The sequence below is a fragment of the Marmota flaviventris genome, chromosome 3 (assembly GCF_047511675.1).
Source record: "Marmota flaviventris isolate mMarFla1 chromosome 3, mMarFla1.hap1, whole genome shotgun sequence".
Taxonomy (NCBI): domain Eukaryota; kingdom Metazoa; phylum Chordata; class Mammalia; order Rodentia; family Sciuridae; genus Marmota; species Marmota flaviventris.
In genome coordinates, this window is record NC_092500.1 from 77,777,948 (window position 1) to 77,798,181 (window position 20,234).

Below are 20,234 nucleotides of genomic sequence, written 5' to 3' on the forward strand. Positions count from 1 at the left end.
AAATAAATCTCACTGAACAACCTCATCTTAAACCAAAGATACTGAAGTGAGGTTAAACAGATGACTCAACGTTAAATTCCATGATTTTCTAAGGTGAATCAGATGTGTGGGTAAGGGAGCAATAAAGCATTTATACTAGTTTTAGTCTGGTATGAATCTACATTTTTCTCTAGCTTCATTTTATGAGCAGGTGGATGAAAGAATAGTAATGATGAAGAAGCTCATCTGATCTAGTAACATCTCACTTTTAGCAGTGTCAAGAAAACCATATGGTTTTCTTACCCTCAAGGAAATGCAGAAGGCAGGCTGCATTTAGGGTGCTAAGTGGATGTGATGACCATGGTCACCATAGCAACCAATTGTTTAAAGTTTTTTTTTTCAACAAGTATTCATGATTCTTACTTCTCATGATTCTTAATTCTCCCTGAATTCAACCTTTCCTCGGCCAACACCTCCTACACCTCTTTCACTTCATTAGCCTCTCTCCAGTCTTTTTTCAACCGAATGTAACCTTCTCAAGATAAATAAATGATTTTCAAATATTATTTTCAGTATCATCATTATTATTTTTGAATGTCTATTTATACCAGGCTCTTTACTTACTTAATACCTACTTCTCAAGATAATGTTATTATCCTCATTTTACTTGCAATTTAACTTAAATTCAGGGAGGTCAGGAACTAGTACATAGAAGATTAATGACTTTAGCTCCATCATTTTCTTACCTAGGAACCTGTGATCTTTCCACTCTGCCAAGCTCCCACTCCTTCATGTTACCCGTTGCCTACTGAAGCCATGAAACATGTCACCAACTTCTCAGTTTTCAAGATACTGCCCATTCCTATTTCTGAATATTTTTCACAGTATTCACATGCAACATTATTCCTCTTACTCTCTGTGAAATCCCATCTCTTTCATTCTTTAATTCACAATGCAATTATTATCTCCCTCCAGGAAAGCTTCCCTTGGTTATTGCCAAGACTTTAATTGGCTTCCTCTCCATCCCTTCAGTTTCTACAGCTTGACTTTACTATTAGTTCTGTTAGTCCTGAAATAGGATGGGCAGTGCAAACATTTGCATACCAATTTACATTTTCAGTGATATTTAGTTATATTTTGGAGAAAGAGTACAAAGGAGAGCTGGGGGTATAGCTCAGTCAATAGAGTGCTTGCCTTGCATGCACAAGACCCTGGGTTCAATCCCCAGCACCACACATACACACACACACACACACACATAAATAGTACATGGGAAAAACATCTCACTGACTGACTGTGAGGTTGACTAAAGTCAATCATCAGAAAATAACCTTTATCTACTCAGCTCCATGTTGGTAGAGCTGGGATGAAGAAACCAAGTGTGTGTGCAGCCCAGCCCAGCCTCCTCTTAGCCTTTCTCCAGAAGCCCCTCGCCAAGCATGCACTCAGAAGATTGTCATTGTAAATGATCAACCAAATAAGTGCCCATGAGGATGGGTTACAGATCTTCTTACCAGAAAGAAATTTTATGGAACTATATCCATTTAAATAGCAGGTTAGATGCAAGAGTTTTTCAAAGGCTAACCTGGCAAACTCCTGATTATATAATATTGAAGATAATAAGATGATCATATTTCATTGCAAAACCACTGCCACCACATTCACATATATTAATGTGTATTCCATGCATAATAATCTTTCACCAACGACATTTTACTAAATGCATGATTTACAGTAATATCAGCACAATTTAAAAAAAATTCAAATAATGGTATAATGGGCACACCCCACATTTTTGCAAAAAAAAACTTTGACATAAAATCTGCCACAATTGCCCAGTGTGGTGGCACATGCCTATAATCCCAGTGGCTTGGGAGGCTGAGACAGGATGATCATGAGTTCAAAGCCAGCCTAAGCAACAGTGAGGTGCTAAGTAACTCAGTGAGACCCTGTCTCTAAAGAAAAAATACAAAATAGATCTGGGGATGTGGCTGAGTGCCTCTAAATTCAATCCCTGGTACCTACCCACCCCTCAAAAAAATCTGTCACAATTATGTAATGAAATACAGGTTTACATAAATAAAATCTTTAGAAGCTCAAAGCCTTTATCATTTTAAGCTGAAATTTCTACTTTAAACATTTTTTAAAATGTGGATAAAAATAACTCAGAAAATAGTGTACTCTTCTCTACCTATTTAACATACAGGATATATTGTCTTAACTTAATGACTCAAAGCCATCATTTTAGTATTAATTTCTGTTCAAGTTTGTAATAAAATGCTGAGTTTAAGTTTACTAAGGTTTTATTAGCATCAGTTACTCTTAATACAAGATAATTCCAGATAATTATTTTTATTTATATATATATTTTATTTATACCTATTTATTTTATTTGTGTGTTTATATATAAGTATTTGTAAATAGCTATTATTTATTGTTTCTATTAATTTCTTCCTCTCCATATTTCATGCCTGAGTGTTGACTGTATACTTATGGCTGCAGATTAATATAGCAAGTAAACATTCTTTTTTACAGTTTTGTCTAAAATAACAATAAATGGATGATTAAAAAATTATGTAGTCTCCTTACATTAAAAAACCCTTAGTGTATAATTTTCTAATATTTATGATGTATGTTCAGAGGCCTTTTGCCTTATTTCTGGGTTCTTTATTGGGCAGCAAGGAGTTCAGATTGCTGTTACTGAGTGTAGGTTTAGAAACCACAGTATTGGGGACCAAGTGAGAAGAGGCAACAAGCAAAGCTCCCTGCTCCCTATAGCTGGACTGTCAATTCAGGGACTGCTCAGAGGTATTTCCTGAGAATGTGTGCACGCTGCAGTTGGGAGCACAATAGCCACAGTCTCAAATTCTGACTTACATCTGTTACAGGATCATTTTTTAAGGTCATATAGCCCTTAACTTCATTACTTTCATTCTCTCACAATTATCTCTTAAATCGCTTCCATTTTTTAAAAGTTTAAGAATATTGGTATTTACCTTAGAGTATATTCTGCCCTTTTCAGTACATAAGCAATTGTTCATTCACATTCATGCTTCCTGAAGAAAAATTTAGTCTAATGAAGAATTAAATTTTTGTGCAGTTATTATGCATGCATACCATGTATCAGTTTTTACCATCCAGTTCATTCCAGTTTCTGAAAACTCTTTTGAGTACATAGAGTTTGAATATTTAAGTGAATTCTTACTGATGCATTAGGTATAAGGGCAATTCAGAGCCCTTTTAGATGTCCTTTAATCACGGCTTCTGCTTTCTGTTTATTGGTGTTAGTTAATTTTTCTATCAGTATCTGTTAATATCAGATGGTCAATATTGTGTTGCACTTGAATGTATAGAAAGGATCTTTGAGAATTGGAACATGGTAAAAATTCTTTGTTCTAGCCAATGAGCATGCAATATATCTAAAGAAGTATAAAAATTACTTTCCTAGATTTTTTAATGTGCAAAACTGTATCAGTCAGATATGTGACTGTTATATGTCAATCCCTTTAGATGACTCTCTTTGTGTACTTTTTCCCCTGTTTTTGTGTGTTGCATTTCCTGTTGTATTCCAAGCATTTCATATCAGTGATCATGACTCTTTTTTCTTAGCTTCTCTCTCATCACCTACACCATGATTCTTGGTAGAACTTGGTATCATGCTCTGCATCCACAGAGGCATTCCTTAATTTGATCAGATAGCAACAAAATATTCCTGTGCTTCTTGATAGTAATAAAGGAGAAATGCCCAATGAGGGAAGAGGATCACCTATCAGGCAGGAAGCTTCAACCCTTAGACTGAGCCTAAGGAGAAGAAACAAGGAGAGAATCATTAGATAAAATGGGATTCTGAATAATTAGCTCTCTTCCTTCTCAACAGAGACCTTCCAGGCAGAATAATACTTTGTTCATCTTGATATCCACAGCTGCTGCCACTGTACTTGACAAATAATGCTCAATTATTTTCAGGTGGCAAAACGAATGAGCCTCCTTAATTGGAGGCTATGCTCCTCCTGTTCCCCCAAGCCTTCTTCTGTGGGACCTTGTTCACTATCTTTGATCTGTAGCAATCCAGAGGAGTCCCAGGTAGATATCTGTACCTCTATTTTAGAATACTTATTTTTACTAATTTTCTTGAAAGATAATAAATGCTTCCACTTTTTTTTTTCATGTACCAGTACCTGCTGAGCACCTGTTATATGCTAGCAATACAGAAGAACAAAACAATATCCAGGGATACCATATGCCAGATGCTGTGTGAAATGCCTTGTGTGTTATTTACATTATCTCACTGAATGCTTAAAAAGCCTGTGACGTGGGTGCTAGCCCCAATTTGAAAGTGGCATTTCAGAGATTCAAAGCTTTATTTAATTCCTTAGGATCTCATACTTAAGAAAGAAAATTGGGATCAAACCCAAATTTTAACTACAGATGAAGTTGTGCTCTTAATTACTAGGCTCTATTTCTAGACCACAAATAAAGAAACCAAAAGTATGTAAGTCAGAACCTGAGCTGTAAGAATAAGTCTGACAAATGTTAGACCTACCTCAGAATGTCTCACCAGCAGAGATTTGATTGAATCCTGTACATAATTCTTCACAATTCTGCAATTGTTCACCATCCACATTCATTTTCTTTTGTCCACCATCAATGCAGTAAAGACAGCACAACAATCTGCATCAGACTACTATGGACAATTCTGCCTTATTTTCTGACTAATTAATTTCTTTGTTCCTTCAAAGAATGGGTACTGAGAACCAGCTATGCCTTTGAGTAAGGTGTAGAAAATAAGACAGCCAGGAATCCTGCTGTCCTGGATGCTATGTATAGAAGTCAGGGAAGCAAAAAATGAACTTTAAAGATGATTCCAGTCAGTGATAACATTATGAAAACATGTGAAGGATCTGAGAGTGGGGTGGGAATGGGATGGCAAGGGATGCTGCCTTAGAATGGATAAAAGGGGATGCCTCACAGAAGAGGGGCTGTTGGAGCCTGGTGAAAAGTCATCCAGATAAATACACAAGGAAAACAAAGGACTTGTCAAAGAAACAAGAAAATGCAAATGCACAAAAGCATTAAGAAACATCATTCAGTTGAGTAACAGAAAAAAGTTTGTGTCTGTACCAGAGCTGGTGGGGGCAGAGGGAGCCAAGAAAGGAAGATGTAGAGAAAGGTAGAGTCCAGATGACATGGGTCTTTTGTGTTAGATCTTGTAGGGTATTGTCCAAACAGTCACAGATAAGAGTGGCAGGGATGCTCTTAACAAAGTGAAGCTAGAGTTTCCCAGGCACAGCAGGACTCAGTTACCCCACTATGTGTCAGTAAGGAGTTTGAATTTTATTCTGGTACAGTAATGAGCTCTTGATAGTCTGAAGCAGAAGAGTGACATAATTTGAGTTGCATTTCATATACTATCACTTTGACTACTATGTGAAGATGAACCTCTGGAATGGAAGATCAATCTCAGATGCTAGTAAAGTAATCCTAGCAAGAGGCTATAGTGGTTTTAATGGTTGTGATACAGCTGAAAAGAAAGTCACTGATTTATGATATAGTTTGTAAATAACATAGACAAGACCCACCCATGGGTTGGACGTAGGATTGAGGGAAAGAGCAGATTAACAGTGATTAATGGATTTTTGGCTCCAGCTTCCAGGTAAATTGTGATGACACTTGTTGACTATGGAAAGACCAACAGAGGGTCCAGTTTGGGAATCTGAGGGGGAATGGACAGAATCAGCAGTCTGGTTTTAACTGTGTTAAGTTTGAGATTCTTGTTGTAAGTGCAAGTGGAAATATCACTTTTTTCTTACTCCATTCAGAACTGCTTTCTTACAATGTTAATCTATATATCGCAATAAAAATTATTTAAAACAACAGTCCAATATTCAATTAGATCCATAGCCCTACATAATGGGTTAAAGCAATTTTCATTTGTCATTTCCATTTCATTTTGTTTTCCTTATTTGGTGTTTGAAGTTGCTAACATTGCTGATTGCCTTCCTAGGAAAGCATAGACCTGGGTGAAATCATGTTTTCCCTTTGTTATTTGCCCACCGCTGGTCGTATGACATTGACCGTGATCAAGTGCAGAAATCTGAAGGCAATGGATATCACCGGCTCATCAGGTATGTACACAGTTGACCAGAGGCCAGGGCACATTCCCAAATTAAATTTGCCATGTATCTAAAATTATATATGGCTATTGAATTATTTATAATGGGGTACAATGAAAGTATAAAATTACAAATTAAAATATTCTAAAACACCTCTTTTATATACAGTATCATTATGAACTTTTAGAAGTTATTTTCAAGTAGAATGACTTTGAACTTGAGTTCTTGTTTTCATTTCTTTCCCTACTGATTTTGTCCCATCTCAAAAATACATAACTTTTAATCTACTTCCCCAGTTTCAACTAGATTACCATATGCAGACATATTTGATTGAACTTATTGCCCTCACCTGCTCTTCAGAGAAACAACCACATTCCAAGACCATCATTTGCATTTGCATTCTTGCAACTTTTCCAATCAAAAATTTGGGCATCTGTAGGGACTGCAAGAAACAATAAGATAAATTAATGCTGTCTGAATTTTGTAAAGAAGTTCTTGAAAAAATTTCTCTTGTGCTGACTTTAATAAACAGGCAAAGCCACATAATGCTCTTTTATCCTTCACTTAATTCACTGAAGCTCTCAGGGGATAATTTCTAACATAATATGTGAAAATCGGCACAGATTTGTGGAAGAAAAACAATAAAGGATGAATGGGGATGTCAGTAAACATTTGATGAATTAAATAGAAATAAGAAATCATAGTGGAAATATAACAAAGGATGATATTAGAGAGGAGGTTCTATAACTTTGTAGTTCTTCAGAACAAAAACAAGCTAAATTCACATTACACAAAGTATAACATAACTCCAAGTTCTAGTGTGGGAAAAGCTCCAGGATCTACAAGGCACAAAAATAAATATGGAATTATGCTCACTTCTGTGCAAGGATGGAGAATTTAGAACATAAATTCATACTGCCAATATTTGCATAAAAATAAGGGACTGGTACATCAACAACAATGGTGAAAAGGGATGGGGACAGATGGGATTGTGATATTGCATGTCTCTCGATAACATCTTGATTTTTGAACATGAATTATCTATTCATTTTCTTTTTAATTTGCAAAAAATAGCATGTAGATAAAGGCAGAATAGAAAATATATTCCACATTTATTTGGGGGAAAAATTCTTGGGTCAATAAATATAGAAGAACTTAAGATAAACAGTGTACTCTGCAAATTATTGTTTACTCTTCTCTTTTTACCATGTATCAAAAGAGATCAAATTTTGAGACAAGCAAACAACATTAAAGTTGTAATTAAGTGCAAGATTACTTTTTTATTTATATGAAGTTTTCTTTGGAGGAGCCTGTACTTGGAGAGCACCACCTCATTAATCCTCACAACAGGCTTGTGAATCAACTATGGAGCCAGTAAATTATCCTTGTCAGAAGAGAAGAAATGCAGGCAAAGGCACAGTGGGGATAAAACTATGCAAAGGATAAACTATGCCTCTTTCCCATTGTTCATAGGCCTGAGGGCTCATCCTGTGTCACAGAAGCAAACTTCTTTCTTGGAACATGCTTCCTATTATTTGAGAAAAAAATCAAAATAAATGGGAAACAGACATTAACACTGTCCTGTTACCTTGTCATTACATACATTATTGCCAGCAGCAAAATAGCTTTTTTGTTCCTTGAGGAAAATGCTTTTGAGCTATTTCAATATATTTTTCTAGAGTTTAAAAAGCACATCCTGCTCAGTAAATTAATATTTCCAACATCAGTTTGTCTTATTCTAAAGAAATAATACTTATTACTCTAGAGATAGAGAATAGAGATGATGGAACTATCACTGTACAGTAGCCAAAAAGAGAGAGCGTGCAGCTGTGATTGTTTTACCTGTCCAGCATGCTCACCCTAACACCAGTACTGCTCTCAAAGCCATGAGGCTTCTTAGAAATGCTGTAAAATGTGTAATTTTCTATAATCACATAACGTTTTTTTTTTTTTTAAAAAACTTAAGATGGTAAGGGTAAGAGAATAGGGATGAAGTTATCTGTGGAAAAACTAGTTCACAATTATTTGTTCCATTAGGCCCATAACAATATAGTAACCTAAAATTTTCTCTTTCAAATAAACCCCACATAAACAATGTCCTATCAGAGCCTTCCTGTGACCACCTTAGAATAAATAGTGCTTTTTATTATATACCATGATGTAGCTACTAAATCACCTTAGTGATCACTTCTTCAATCCAAATTTATCAAGCAACAACACTATGATTAAAATGACTCTTCTAATTTTACCACCTTAACTAGCCATTGATCAAAATTCTAAGTATAATTTAGTTTTTCCTTTCTAATTTCTACTTATGGTAATTTCATATACTTGTCCAGATACAGTGCTGCTAGTCTTTCACAGGTCTTAGTTTTTTTTATTCTAAATCATTCTGAGGTGAAGAAATCTAAATACCCTTATTCTTATTTGTTTGGTTTACATCCTATAAATCACTTCTAAAAATATGTGCCCTAAAAGAGCAGTAGTCAAAAGACACATTAGAATTCTGAACTAGCTCTTGATAAACTACTGTGTTTTCTCTCCTGTATTAAAAATAATGAGGTCAAATTAGTTCTTTTTAGTTTATTCATTATAAATTGCTTACCTTTAAAATAAGAAATCTTAGAGAATCTATTGAATCTATTCAATCTATTTGAACTTTAAACTAGTAAAAGGCTTGACAAACCACTTATTTAGTAAAAAGGAATTACAGTTCTATTTATACTTGATATGAATACTTTCATTTTATTAAAATTACCTTCCTACTCCTAGATCCATATGTCAAAGTATCACTGATGTGTGAGGGTCGAAGACTGAAAAAGAGAAAAACAACTACAAAGAAAAACACTCTAAACCCTGTGTACAATGAGGCTATTATTTTTGACATCCCTCCGGAGAACGTGGACCAGGTCAGCCTCTCCATTGCAGTCATGGATTATGATAGGTACGTGAACCCTCCACTCAATACAGAATAGCCACAACCAGTGCAATACTGGTCTAATTCAGTTTTTCAGGTTATTTTCTGCTATAACAGTGTTAATTTAAGTTGGAAAAGGAATAATTATTCATTTGAAATTCCTTGTTTCTTACGTTATAGTTGTGGGAGGTTTTCCCCTGTAAAGAACTCATCCTTAAAGTTCACCTAAGGCTAGAGAGAGAACGGGTCTAGATATAGTATGTATGGAACACTTTATAGACAGCACTACTTCAAAGTCATTCTATAGTAATAACAGAGTCCACTTCAATAGCTTGTGTTACTAATGGGACTAGAATGTGAGTATCGTGATGCTCAGTGGAGCTGGATCTTAACTAGCTGTGTGAAAGGGTTCATTATGTCATCCCAGTAGGATTTAGTTTGCCCATTTGTGGAACTTCGGCATGAACCATGAACCATGGAAAGTGAATACTGGTCATTGGGAAACAGGTTCCATATGTTCACATCTATCTTAAAACATTACTTCATTGACAGCTCCCCCAGCTCACACACATAGAGTCATCTCTTTCACAAAATAAACTGTATCGGGACAGTTTTGAAGGTTCTTCCTGCTGCAGCTCCTGCCTTCGCCCTTCCACTCTTCCCTTAGTCTGAGATGTCCCTCATAGTGTGTACCTTGTTCCAACCACGCTTCATAGCCCAGCTCATGTTAGCACCCTGGAAGTCTTTCTCAGCCGACAAAACTTCTTCCTCTGAACTCTCGTTCCACTAAAGGCTCATTCTCTCATTTGACCCTTCCTGCATACATCTTTGGGTTGTTTTGCTTTTTATAAGATTTTTGGAAAGGGATGCTGTACGATTTAAACTACAAAACTTTCAGCATGAAATACATTTATTTATAAGCCCTAATACATTTATTGTGTTTTAAGGATGACATGGTAGTACAGGACATATACAAACACACAAAAAGAATGTCTTTTTTATAGTATTATGAAAATGATGGTAAACAGGACCCTAAAAATACATCAAATATAAGTAGGTAAATTAATGTGCCATCCTCTGGCTCAGAGCTACAAAAAAAAAGGCACTGAAAAATAGTATTATTTGTACCATCTATTTGAATCCGTATCAAAGGAGAAAACTGTGGTAACTTAGAAATTAAAACTAGTTCAAATTTCAAATTCTAAACTGTAAATGTTTTCCTCAGCAGCCCCATTTTGTTTTATCCTTACCTCCATTGACTTCTGACAGCAATGAGTGCAAGTAGATACACTTGAACATTTGTCACCCACACCTTTAAATGATCCTTATAATATATAAACAGGAAAATAAAAAAATATTTCTGAAATATACTTGTTCGGGAAACTTCATATTAAAGGATATCAACGTGAAACAAATCATACTAAATATCCAGATCTACATTAGTGACAGAAAGAGAGTAATGAAATATTCTAAACCATTGAAAAGTCTCTTCAGAGATATATGTAAAAATAACCATATGGAATACCTTTTAAATCATATTCTGTTCTCAAGAAGAAACTTACCACATGTATTCTTGAATCAAATGCCCAGATTCAGCTCCTGCTTCTGCCTCCTACAAAGTGTGTAAGCTCACACCAGCTCCCAACCTTCTGGACATTTAGATTATCTGTAAAATAGAATAATAATGTTATTTGTAGTCATGGGGTGGGAGTTAAGTGGGTCAGAACATTTAAATTACTTATAACACTGTCTGGTACATAATAAACTTTCAAAAATGTTAAATATTATTATTTTTTATTTGTTCCTGTGAAAGCAGGGCATGAATAAAAACTAGGAATGTCATCTAGTGTGCTCTCTGTTGTGCAATAACAATCAAATGTAATGGAACTGAACACAACCCTGCTCTGTTTATTTGTAGTACAAGCAATAATATACACTGATATATCATTCAGAATCAATTAAATATGGTCTTTTATGCAAGAAAATGAATACCGTACCTATGGTGTAAAACCTAAATGTCATTATAAAGACAGTAAGCCTTGTAAAAAGAACAGGGTTTGATTTACATCACTTAAACTTAATAGGACTGCTTCTGAAAAAGCAATGTTTCATACATGTAAGGAACTAGTGGCATTGCCATTCACACTATTGTTATTATTGTGAAATGTGCTCAAATTGAAGAGCTTAAAATGATTTGTGAGTGCTTCTTATCCAAATTCATTTTCTTAAATGTTCATATCATTTAGTTAATTGCTTAGTAAATTTTTGTTTGCTTAAAATTTTTCATTTGATTAGAAGTGGTATATAGTAGTCCCCATTATCTGTGAGGAATATTTTACAGTATGTTCCACAGATTGCTGAAACCAATGGTAATACTAAACCTGATACATACTATATATACTGTGTTTTCCTATACATACACACAGATGATAGTTTAATTTATAAATTAGGTACAGTATAAGCGAATAAGAGCAACTAATGATAAAATAGAGCAATTATAACAATGTACTATTTTAGAAGTTATTTTTTTTCTGGAATTGTCCATCTAGTATTTTCAGAGCACAGTTGTCCATGGGTAACTAAAATGACAGAAAGTGAAACTGCAAATAAGGGGACTACTATAATTTGCAAAATGACAGCATCTAGTTACTGTTATGTTTACCATTCATTTAAGATGTGTGAGATTCCATTACCTTTGAAAGTTGGAAATGAAAGTATAATATTCCACAAATCATAGGGTGGGACACAACGAGGTCATAGGAGTGTGTAGAACAGGACTGGACGCTGAGGGTCTTGGGAGAGACCACTGGAATGAAATGCTGGCTTATCACCGTAAACCAATAACACACTGGCACCCCTTGCTGGAGGTAAGCTTGTGATCACCTGACTTTTGCTCTTATCTTTTCAGTTTAAATATTATTTATTTGCTAACCCATATCTGACATTTTAATATATTCACCTTTTAAAAAGATTCCTCTTGCTTTTCTCCCACAGTCTCTAACATTTAGTATTCAAAATTCTGTGTGTCATGTGGGATCATAGAAACCACTAGACTTTCTGGGCTTCATAATTGATAAGCCCATAAGCACTGCAAGTCTGTCATTTTCTCACAGCCTGAAAATTCACATCAGTGAGCAGTGGAGCAATCTAGTATGTTTATTACTGAGTGGACACTGTATTTTGGTGAACAGAGCTACCTTTCCCCAAGTCCCCTTCCATTTAAGAATCCTTAAATAGACGTAATATCATCTGTGAAAAGGGTCAGGGATATCTCCCCCAGCTCTCGTCAGGAAGACCTCACAGATTTTAAAAATATCAAGGCACAAGCTTTAATGGGTGATTATTTATTGTGGAACCTAGGACAAGTGCCTTGAACCTCTGAGTTTTTTCTATGGTTCTGTAATGGTAATCAACTCAGCGAAAGTAAATACTGAATACAAAGTGCTAGCAGACTATTAGCTCCTATGAGAACTACTGGTAATACTTACATTAATCCATTTTTGTTGGGATTTCTAGCCATGAAATAGTTTTCAGTCTACTTGATACAGTGAATGTTGCTAGGGAGAATGACTTTCTTTCTTGTGAGCCTCCTGAAGAGTTACAAAGTAAATCATTTATAGGATTGAGAGGTAATGCAAGTTCAAAAAGGATGTCTAGTAGGTGAAGGATTTCTGCATTCAATTAAAAAAATCATCATAATAGCCACATAGTATATGAATGATATATCTGTCATCTCCCCATGGATAAGATTCTGTTTCTTGTTTTCACACTAGACACTGGGGTAAGAGAACAAGAGAGGTTGTACACTGTTATTGATTAAATATATCAATGGGACCAGGTTCTAATCTCAGTTTAGTCACAAAAATGTGACCTTGGCTGTGTTATATAAAACACTATAGGGTAAATTACATAAACACTGCATGCTCAGATGATAGAGGAGAACTGTCATCACAGATATGTTTATATATATATAAATGTTTAGAGTCTTTACCTAACTTCATAATTTAATGTAAATCATAAAAGACAAATGCACAGAGAGAACCCCAGTCACATGCAATTTTCCAACTGGAAGGTTTCAGAAGTAGATACAGATGCATTCTCTGAATAGCTTGTCTTAGGTTGTATTTCCTTTCAGTGGTAGCTACTGTCTGAAGTCTCTTCTGATTATTGTAGAATTACTGTCCATTCCCTGCTTCTAATCTTGCTTTTTTTTTTTTAAAGTTTGAACAGTGAACATCAGTTCTAAGAATCTAGAAAGGAAAGCACTCACCTGCCTAGCGCAGTGCTTCTGCTCTCTGACTGCCCCCATAAAAATCACCTCCTGCCTTAGAGCAAGTGAAACACAGGCTTTTGTGTCTAGAACTTCTTATTGCTCTTACGCAGCAATTACTGTCACTATAGTAAATCATTATTTTATAAAAAGAACTAAAAGCTTGTCACAAAACGTGAAATTATTCTGCACTCATAAATAGTTGCTGTTCAGTGCTGCTTCAGGTCCCATCTAAATGGCATGCTCTGTGTACATCTCTTTGAAATGTTTGTTTCCCCTCATTTGACCTGAAAAGATGAGTTCTGAAGGATAGGAGAGCGCCTACAGCTTCTCTTCAGAGGCTTGCATGTCATGGGTAAACATTTCCTATTAAAAGGAAGCATCAGCCAGGTACAGTGGATTGGGAGGCTGAGGCAGTAGGACAGCAAGTTCAAAGCTAGTCTCAGCAGAAGCAAGGCTCTAAGCAACTGAGTGCGACCCTGTCTCTAAATAAAATATAAAAAACAAAGGGCTGGGGATATGGCTCGTGGTCCAGTGCCCCTGAGTTCAATCCCCAGTACCCTCCTCCCCAAAAAGAGAAGCACCAATTACCCATTGTATTTTTTCTGCATGAGGTCAAATAAAATTACTGTTTTTCAGCTACCTGGCCGGGCAACCAGTTTTGATAGTCAAGGATCCTGCTCTTCTCCCAAACCACCTTCCACACCATAATGCCTCCAAAATAAGACCCTTATGATAAGGACCTAAGATGATGTGCTTATTGGATCAGAAAAAAAAGTGGAAGGTTTGATTGATTTCCTCATTTAAGATATATCCATGTTAATGAGCAAACTTGATGTGTACTTTTTTTCATTTACTTCTTTTCTGTTTTATAACTTTGAACATCTTAATACGTTTTACTTGAAAACAAATAGTCCTTAGTTAAATAAGGCATTTTATCCTTCATGTTATATGCCTATTAGCACAAAGAGTGTTTTGATATGTTGTAATCTTTGCATAAGCAAAGAAATACGTTTTTAAAAATGAATCCTCATGTATCTAAAATTAAACATAGTTCATACTGCTGTTGTATAAAGTAGTACATGTCTCATAAATGTGGTTTTGATTTTGTTCAACTGTGTTCCTTTCATGTGTACATGATTCCATATAACTTTTAAATGGACATTTTTAAACTTAATGTACCCAGCATTAAGTTCTTGCACATTCAGAATAGTATCACTTATTAGAAAATAGTTTTTTCTTTCATTCTCAGCAAATTACTTGTTGAAGTTTGGTTCTGCCGAACTGAAAACTTTGTAGCTCAAGCTTGTTCTTTAAAACATACAGATAAAGCTGTAAATTTAAAGAATCATTTTGAATATAAACTCAAGAAATGATATTTAGTAGCTGGAAAGTGGAGGTTGAGCCTTTTTGGCTACCATTTTATAATGTCTTACTGTCACATTAGTTCAAAGATCTGTTGCACTGTTGAACTGATACTTTTAAAATTCTAATAAACTTAATCTCAACTGTAGCATTGGTATTCCTAAGTGAATAGCATCAGTTCATTTTTCAAGCATTTGTAAGATTTCAAGTACTGTGACATGTATTTCTTGTGTGTGACATGAAGTTATTATGTATATCCAGTATTTCTGATAGATCACACTAATAGACACCAAAGGTTCAACAAACTGTCTGTGCTCATTGTCATTTAGATTATATGCAGTAATGGTGACTCTTAAACCCAATCAGAAGCTCATCATCGGAATTGGGTATTTTCTTAAACAAAGCATGACTTATTTCTCAGCAAACTATAGAAAAATACCATAGAGTGTAACTTCAACATGTAGTAAAACAAAAAATTTATTCTAAAGGCCCAGACCTCCAGTCCTTTTATGAAAGGCATTACCTTCACAAAGATTAAGGACAGGCCACTAGATGAAAAAACTATGCAAATACTTTTACAGGACAGAAATTTCCTTTTCATCAGGTCAACTTTTTTTTTTTTTTTTTTTTTGTCTCATTTCCAGGCCCCACTTAGAAGGTAGTGAATTATCCCAACCTTACTTTTGAGATGTGGTGCACTACACATAATGCATATTTCAAGTTTATCCAAAATAGAGGTTAAAAATAAAAGCAAGAAAAATTATGCTTGCAATACAAAAACAAATTCATCAGGATGAGAAAATTTATTTTCATAAAATACCTTATATAAATATTTAAAAAAAACATAAAATTTTACAAGCCTTGAAATTTTGTTTGCTGGCTTCTTATAAGTTGGAATTATGGTCAATTAAGCTGTAAATATTTTTCAAATTCACATTTTAAAGAAAAATACAGTCTGCCTAAAATTTTTCAAAACTGCCTATGTCATCCTAACAAATAAAAAAACAAGAATTCCTACTTAATATTTTTTCATTGAAGAAAATAGAAAAATCTATTTCAAAATACTTGGCTACCTTATCAGGCCTAAAAGAACCACTTATAGTCAGAATGACTGAAGAATGACATCTGAATTTTGGAACTCTTTTACTGAGAAATAGAAATTATCCAATGGAGGATGTACTTTTAATATACTGACATTTTTGTAGACAATTATTTTGTTAGAAGATATACTTATAGCCTATAGAATATTAGCAGTCATATTTCCTTTGTGAGTGTGATATGTATTTTCACCCAAAAACATATTTTAAGGACTTCTTAATTCTTGAAAGCTTGTACTTTTCTTTGTTCCCTAAGGAGAAAAAGCCAATGCTTATGATGAAATAAATGTGAACTATCAGCTAATCAGGAGACTTTAATATGAGGGTTATAGATTAAAATAAGTTTTTAAAGAAATTTTTTTAAAAAATTAAAACCTTTTTTCCCTAGGGATTAGAATAAACTCATAATGCCAGAGTACTTTGTTAACCCTATGGAAGACACTGAGGGAAAGAAATTCACAACTCTGCTTTCATGTCAGATGTAAGGGATGCTCACCACAAATTGATAGAGAAAAAGGAGAGTTAGGGTTCTGAAAATGTAATCTTACCACATTTAGGACAACAAACCCTATCCTCCATATCCATACACACCTAACTTATCTTCTTTCAGCTTTGATTTAAGAATGAAATACTTTTAGTTTCAGTATTTGAAATAAAGTTTGATGTTAGAAATATCCTCCACTAATTTGTGCAGGATAAACTTTACTGTTAGTATTGACACATTATGAAGTTGTACTTTACATATATATCAACTACCTAATTTCAGGGACTTATTCAGGGATTTACCAAAATATGAGTCTAGGAAAAAGGTCAAGTATTGACTCATTAGCATAACATGCCAATGTCCTTTTTTAGTTATTTGGGTTTTGTTTTTGTTTTTACCTGATTCATCAACAACCAATCAGGGGAAACAGTAGAATGAATAAGAAAAAAATATCAAAGTTTGTAAAGTATATGTTTTTTTCCCCATAAAACTGAAGAATTGATTCCTTTTTATCACTAGTTTTCTAATAATATTTTGCTTGGCAGTTTTAATTTTCTAAACCAGGCCATCCCTGTGTCTGGACTTTATTTTATGTGTATTAATGCATCACAGTTCAGCAACATTAGGACTAGTGCCAGGGTGGAATGGGGATGCAGAGCCAAGCACTCACCTTCTTGTGCAGTCTTGAGGAGTGTGTGCACGTTCTAGTTACTGCAGGGAGATCACAACTGATCAATACTGACTCAGGTTTTATATTACAGCAAATATATTTGGACCTATTTGGTTGTGGTATTTAATTGACATTTACAGCTATGTTTATTCTCCTATAATGTTTATTATTTTAAAACTTTGCAGCTCAATAAAGAGCTACCAATCTCTTATAGTTTTCATTTGATGATTAATTACTTAAAAAATGAAACAATCGGACTTGCAGCCCTACCCATTAAAAAAAGGTAACTTATTTCAGAACAAGTGCCCAAAAGAATCAAAGACAAAGGGACACATCTCAATACTGAACACATAGCAATTTTTTTACCTTTTCAAAAAGGCTGCTTGCTATTATTTAAGAATGTACATTTTCATAGAATGGAGTTGGTTAGTTTTGTTGTTTGTTTTTGTTTCTTTGCCACATAAGTTGTAACTATACCCAGGTAACTCAATTACCTGATAATTTAAAAAGAAAAATGGGGTTGATGAGAATTAAAGAAAGTCATTCAATCTCTTAAACTAAATTTGAAGAAAACATGGAGATCTGTTTCTTTTTCATCTTGTTCTTCTAGCAGCTCCCTTTGCTCTGTGATACTCTAATTGATCTTGACCTTTATAATCTGTAGGCTAAAATGTACTGCTGTCAAGGAGAAATGAGTCAAAAGACCTGGAAGTATATAATAAAGTAGGCATCTACATAATTAAATGAGAGGTAAGCAAAGATCTTTAAGCCTATGGAAATAAAGATATTAAGATATATAAAACACTCCTTTATATTTTAACTTTAGTGGACAGAAAAAAATTCCATGACACAGCATTTAATAGTTACTCAGTGACATGGCTCAGGATATGATTCATCTGAACCTGCTGTAAGGATCTATTATTTAAAAGAAAATGATGAGTTTATGTTTTTCATAGGAAACAGGGATAACTAAAAAAAATGCTGTTTCCAATATGTTATTCAGTGTTACCCTTTTAGGTAAGAATTTTCTCTCATTAAGACACTTCTGTATTTATTCAGTATTCTGTTGATTAAAATAAATTGTAATTGAATAAAAGATGTATTGATCATTAATTACTTGTCATCTGTCATTAATAGTAAACCAAAAAGATGTGTATTTGAACAGTGGCATTTAACATTTGGCTAAAGTATATTCTCTTCAAAGTAAATGCTCATTTTTACCATGTTCATTATGAAACAAGAAACCAAAATTTGATTTGGTAGCCTGACAACATCAGGCTACAGAGACTCAGAGTAAGACCGCACTAAATTAAGGGCTGAGGTGGGATTTAATGATTTATTTAATTCAAACACTTTGAATAGCACAAACAGTGATTGAAAAATAAATAGATGTTTAAGAAAGAAAAAAGAGGCTTCTCATGCCTGAGATGATTTGAATATACTCCTGCCAGGAATAATTGATTAAATCAATTCTGTTTTACCTATACTAACACCAGAAAGGGTTTGTTATTTATAGATACATTTTATTTGGAAATATTTCAATCTCAAACCCAAAATAATTTCTTCTATAAACTCACCTAGACCATAAGAACCCTCCTCAAAGATTTGAACTATGCCTGACCTTATTACCAGAGTGTAAAAATAGGTCATTTCTTCTGAAATTTTGCTGAGTTGCACCTGCTGTGCACAGAGTTTATTTACTGTACAAGATGGTGAGTTTTACTCAATTTCATGTGTTTTTGTTCCCTCAAAAACAAATTATTGAATATTAGTGTATATCATTTTGAATCCAAAATTGTCCTGTAAGCCTCAAGATTGGAAGGTTAAAACATTATGTATCTTTGTCACCTTTCTAAATTGTTTTGTATTCACCCCATCTGAATAACATTATAGAGACTGTTATTTGGCTATGATTTTGCTTTAACATAAAGTTGTGGACTCCAAAATAACTATGATCTCTAAGATCATGTACAAACTGGTCAAATAATCATTCTCTATTGCAGACTGCATATTTTATCCTAATTATATTTATGTAGATCATCTTAATGGGTTCATTATAATTTCTATTGTTTTCTTTTAAAATATTCTTTAAGCTTTCCATTTAAAGAACACAGTAGTCTCCAGTGTGAAGAGCTTCACAAACTCTATTACTGAATAAATAAAAAGCAGGTAGAACAACTCTAATATATAAAATATTTTCATTTATACCTTGTTTGATAAACAAAAAGTCCAACACCCAAGTTGGTATCATTGGCATAAGCTTATTATCAATGTCTCCAACTAAGAGCAGTGATTGACTTTATCTGCAAATGCAGATAAATTACAGACTGCAATTAAGTGAAACCATAATTTCAGAATGAAGAATAAAGAAGTCAAAATAGAAAGGAACTGCCTCATGTTGTACTTGGAATGACTCCACTCATCCCTCTTCCCCCAAAATGGATATTTATCAATTATTCTATACTGGCAGGAACTACTACAATTCATTTCACACATCAAATAATTTAGATCCAACATATCTGATCTTTCTTTATATTCTTCAGTCATTGTTCATAAGTGACTTTTTAACTGAAGTTTGTGGTTTAATACTTAGCCATTGTTCAAATCAGTATCTTTGACTTCCATAGTATAGAACAAAAATTTTAAAATCTTTTGAAATTCATGTTTCTGGCTTTTGTACCTGGTAACCAGCCATTTGTGAAACTTGACAGCATATAATTGTATAACTTAGAACAAATGTTTTTGCAACCACCTTTAAAAGATGTTACATACTGCAGTATTTTTACAATGTCTTCTTTGGAATGTGTGAACATATTTGTCAGGTTCAGATGAATTACGTAACAATGAAACCTCAAAGCTGTTATGAAGCATAGTTTGTGATTTTTTTGTAACAGAAAATGGAAAAGCACTTGAAATATAATTTTATTGTTTCATATGTATTTTGAAAAAGAAATAAAGTGATTACAAATTATTTTTGTCTGTCTTTGAAGAAAACAACTTTTCCAGATTTAATTTGGGGACCTCTGTTAAGTTTTCCTTTAATGTACATTATTTTTGGTACACATTGATAGTGCAGTCATTCATTTTTCAATCAATCAATAACTCAAGGACTGATGATAGTTCACAGTCCTGCTATAATACACACTATTGAGGAGCATAAAGGTGTGACATCATAAGGGCCAGGGCTGAAAGAAAGTGAAGAGAAAAAGCATAGCAAACTTTTTAAATCAAAGTTTTACAGAGCAAACTTATTTAATCAAAGTTTTTACACTGTTAAAGCACTTGCCTGGCACTTGGGGATGGGATACAGTGCTCTGGATTGGATCCTAAATATCACAA

The 20,234-nt window shown here is 34.1% G+C and overlaps 1 protein-coding gene across 1 annotated transcript in view; it reads left to right on the forward strand.

Annotated features, from left to right (window-relative positions):
- The window catches only part of Syt10 (synaptotagmin 10), a 52,654-nt gene extending 38,664 nt beyond the window's left edge, over positions 1-13,990 (forward strand). The window contains exons 4-7 of the mRNA XM_027934220.2: positions 5,984-6,104; positions 8,865-9,036; positions 11,747-11,876; positions 13,919-13,990. Coding sequence (XP_027790021.1) covers positions 5,984-6,104; positions 8,865-9,036; positions 11,747-11,876; positions 13,919-13,990 — 495 coding nt within the window. The remainder of the gene's footprint in view (positions 1-5,983; positions 6,105-8,864; positions 9,037-11,746; positions 11,877-13,918) is intronic.
- Positions 13,991-20,234: the final 6,244 nt, after the last annotated feature.